Here is a 2,754-nt window from a genome sequence, read left to right as displayed (position 1 = left end):
CGCCCTGGCTTCGGTGAAGGGCTTAAGCATTTAGTAAGACGACAGAAGCTAGATTGGCAATTGGGCACTGTACCGGTCACCAGATGCTTATTTTGTACTCCCATAGCTCATCGTCCGACGTCGATTGCATACATAACGGAGGTTGATTCTGTCCCAGCGGTTTAACACGATTCAGTTTCCGCTCCGCGAGCAGCTGCTCACGCAATGGTTTGGGCAGCTCCCGCGATATTATACTCTTTCCTATGTCGCGTTGCGCATTGGACCCTGGCACATGGGAGTTGTATTTCCGCAGCATCATAGTCAGAAGAGACCCTCCCGACACCGGACTTGGTTTCACGCGCTGGAAAAGATTCCTATCCACTCTTAATTGGCTGCTCTCTGTGATGGAGTCTTCGAAGAAAGCCCCCTCTTCCGTTACCATGTCTCCAGCGTCATCAACTTTCTTGATCTTCCATGGCGTTTTCGGCTCAGTAGAGTTCGTTGCTGATTCAATCTTGTTGGGAGTCGGTTGATAGCTCGCAGAGAGCTTGACGAGCTCTTCCGTAACGGAGTCTTGATAGGGAGCCATTTTCAACCGAAATGGGATACTTTCGCTAGCTGAATCAATCTCGGATGTGCTCACTGTCAGTTTTTATAACATTCGTGCCCGAGAACTGGAGTGGATAGACACTATAGATTGGATCATTTTGAAGGCACTTACTCACATCCCTGCTCTTCATCGTCAAAGCGCAAGGATCAATGTGAGATATAGGAAGATACGAGTAAAAACCCAACAAAGGTTTGTAGCTGACAGTTTGAGAGACTGCTGTGCGAGCCTGGGACTGAGAAGCTTGCTGTCCCCTATGTCGCATTTGTCGAGATTTGCTGCCGAGGTTAACAGATCTTTGTTCCCAGTCAGCTTCATCGCTGTTTCTGCTACCGCACCTCCTTGGGCAGTCCATCTTGAGAAGGTTTGCTTAGCCTGTACAGTTTTCCGGAACCCTTGCCCTCCAAGCCAAATAAAGTTGCTCTGTTGGAAATTGACGCACTCACCATCAAATATCCATGGTATCCGTTCTGTACAGAAAATGTTGCTCGCGCCAGAATCAACAGCACACTCCATTCTATTCCCCGTATTGATAAGAGTGAGAATTCTTACCCACTCACTGACCAAAATAGACGTGCGCTAAATACTGGCAACTCAGTACAAAATGTTGGTTGTATTCATAGATGCCCGTATGTCTAGACAGTACCTGACCGTCAGGGTGCCCATGCCTCAGGAGAGTATGGACATGGTTCAACAAGATTGAAAACCAAGAAATGTACATGAATTGCACCTGGGTGACAGTCAAGGACGAATATCTGTGTGCTGTGTCGCAGCAAGCCACGCTTGATGCACACAGGGCAGGCTCTTAGGTTTGTCATTTACTAGTGCAGGTACGAAAAGACAGCGTATTGCCACGGGAAGTACCGAAAATGGAGCAACAACCATCAACAATAGGTGCCCATAATGTCATCCTGCATATTATTCGTAGTTAGAGCTTTGATCCACAGGCGAGCACATCGAGATCTGCGGGTATATGTTGTTTGCTCGAAGACTATAAATCCCTGGCATAATCCGTCGAAGCGAATTCCCCGGCTTTAGCATCAAATGTGATCCAGCGTCCCAACTTTTCAGGTTAGCATGAGATAATTTGATGGGGGTTGACGAATAGAACTCACCTTTGCGATGCGGAGTCCTAACCATATGCACCGCCGTGCTCGTGTGATAATGAACGAGGGCATTTCGGCGCAGTTCCTTGAGTAGACCACACTCTCAATACCATTCCCTCCCCTTTGATGTGCATGTTTCGTACCTGTTTGTAGCCCATTCGCGCCAGCAGACGCTCATCATCATCATGGATAGTCGCCATTAGGGACGGATCGGATGAAGCACCCAGAGGTCTCTGTCGGACATCTAAGCTATTTCACTATTCATACTCCTTCCTGTCCTCTGCTTCTCTACGAGAAAGAGAAGCATTGAACAAGGGAATAAGCAGCACTGGCAGCCAGAATCCATCCCCGAGGATAATCGCCAAAGCTGTCGCAGGAACCAATGCGAGGTACATAAAATACAGACAAAATCCAACAAGCAATGTAGCGGATAGCTTCTCAGAATTGCTTGGGGGAAGGGGCCTCGAGACGAGTGGCTTGTTGCTCTATATCACGCTTGTTCTCGACAAGGTTTTCGAGATGCTGCCGAGTTTATCGTCCATGGTTTTCAAATGCATGTACTGGAACTCGTCACTTGGGGTCAGAAACGAGAGAGTCTGAGTGCTTGGATCTCATGACTCAAGCCATGTAGATCGTCCCCAATGGCGCTGTCAGTCTCAGAAACTCGCAGTTGTCCGCCAATGCGAAAGCGTCTCACACCAGCTTGTTAGAATATAGAAGTGACTTGCAAGGTGAAGACAAGGTTTGGACAAGGTTTGCTCCGGCTCCACAGTTTTTTGGGACAACCCTGCTCGCCAAGCAAATTGGATGGATCTGGCTGCAGGATCAGAAAGGATCAGGAAGTACGAGGACTCGTAGTAAACAGGGTGTGACCGTGTGAGACTTAGAGCCAAACTACCGAAGTCATGTACGGACTATGGACTTACTGAATGTACATGCAGGCGTGGCCATGGATTACGATAACTTCATACGATCCCAAAGCGGCCGTCGGGTCCATTGAACCCTGTTCCTTGGCGGCATTCAGGACGCGAGGACCGGGTATCTAAGACAAGCATACAGGAT

The 2,754-nt window shown here is 48.5% G+C and overlaps 1 protein-coding gene across 1 annotated transcript; it reads right to left on the bottom strand.

Annotated features, from left to right (window-relative positions):
• Positions 1-76: 76 nt before the first annotated feature.
• Positions 77-568, bottom strand: VTN31DRAFT_3427 (uncharacterized protein; the record flags this gene model as incomplete). The annotated part of the gene is made up of 1 exon (XM_069403705.1): positions 77-568. The coding sequence occupies one exon, from the start codon at positions 566-568 to the stop codon at positions 77-79; it is 492 nt and encodes a 163-aa protein (XP_069257113.1).
• Between the last annotated feature and the right edge of the window lie 2,186 nt (positions 569-2,754).

Source organism: Thermomyces dupontii (genome assembly GCF_041956625.1).
Source record: "Thermomyces dupontii strain NRRL 2155 unplaced genomic scaffold VTN31scaffold_23, whole genome shotgun sequence".
Classification (NCBI taxonomy): domain Eukaryota; kingdom Fungi; phylum Ascomycota; class Eurotiomycetes; order Eurotiales; family Trichocomaceae; genus Thermomyces; species Thermomyces dupontii.
The sequence above is the reverse complement of the archived record's forward strand: the minus strand, read 5'-3'. Positions and strand labels throughout refer to the sequence as shown.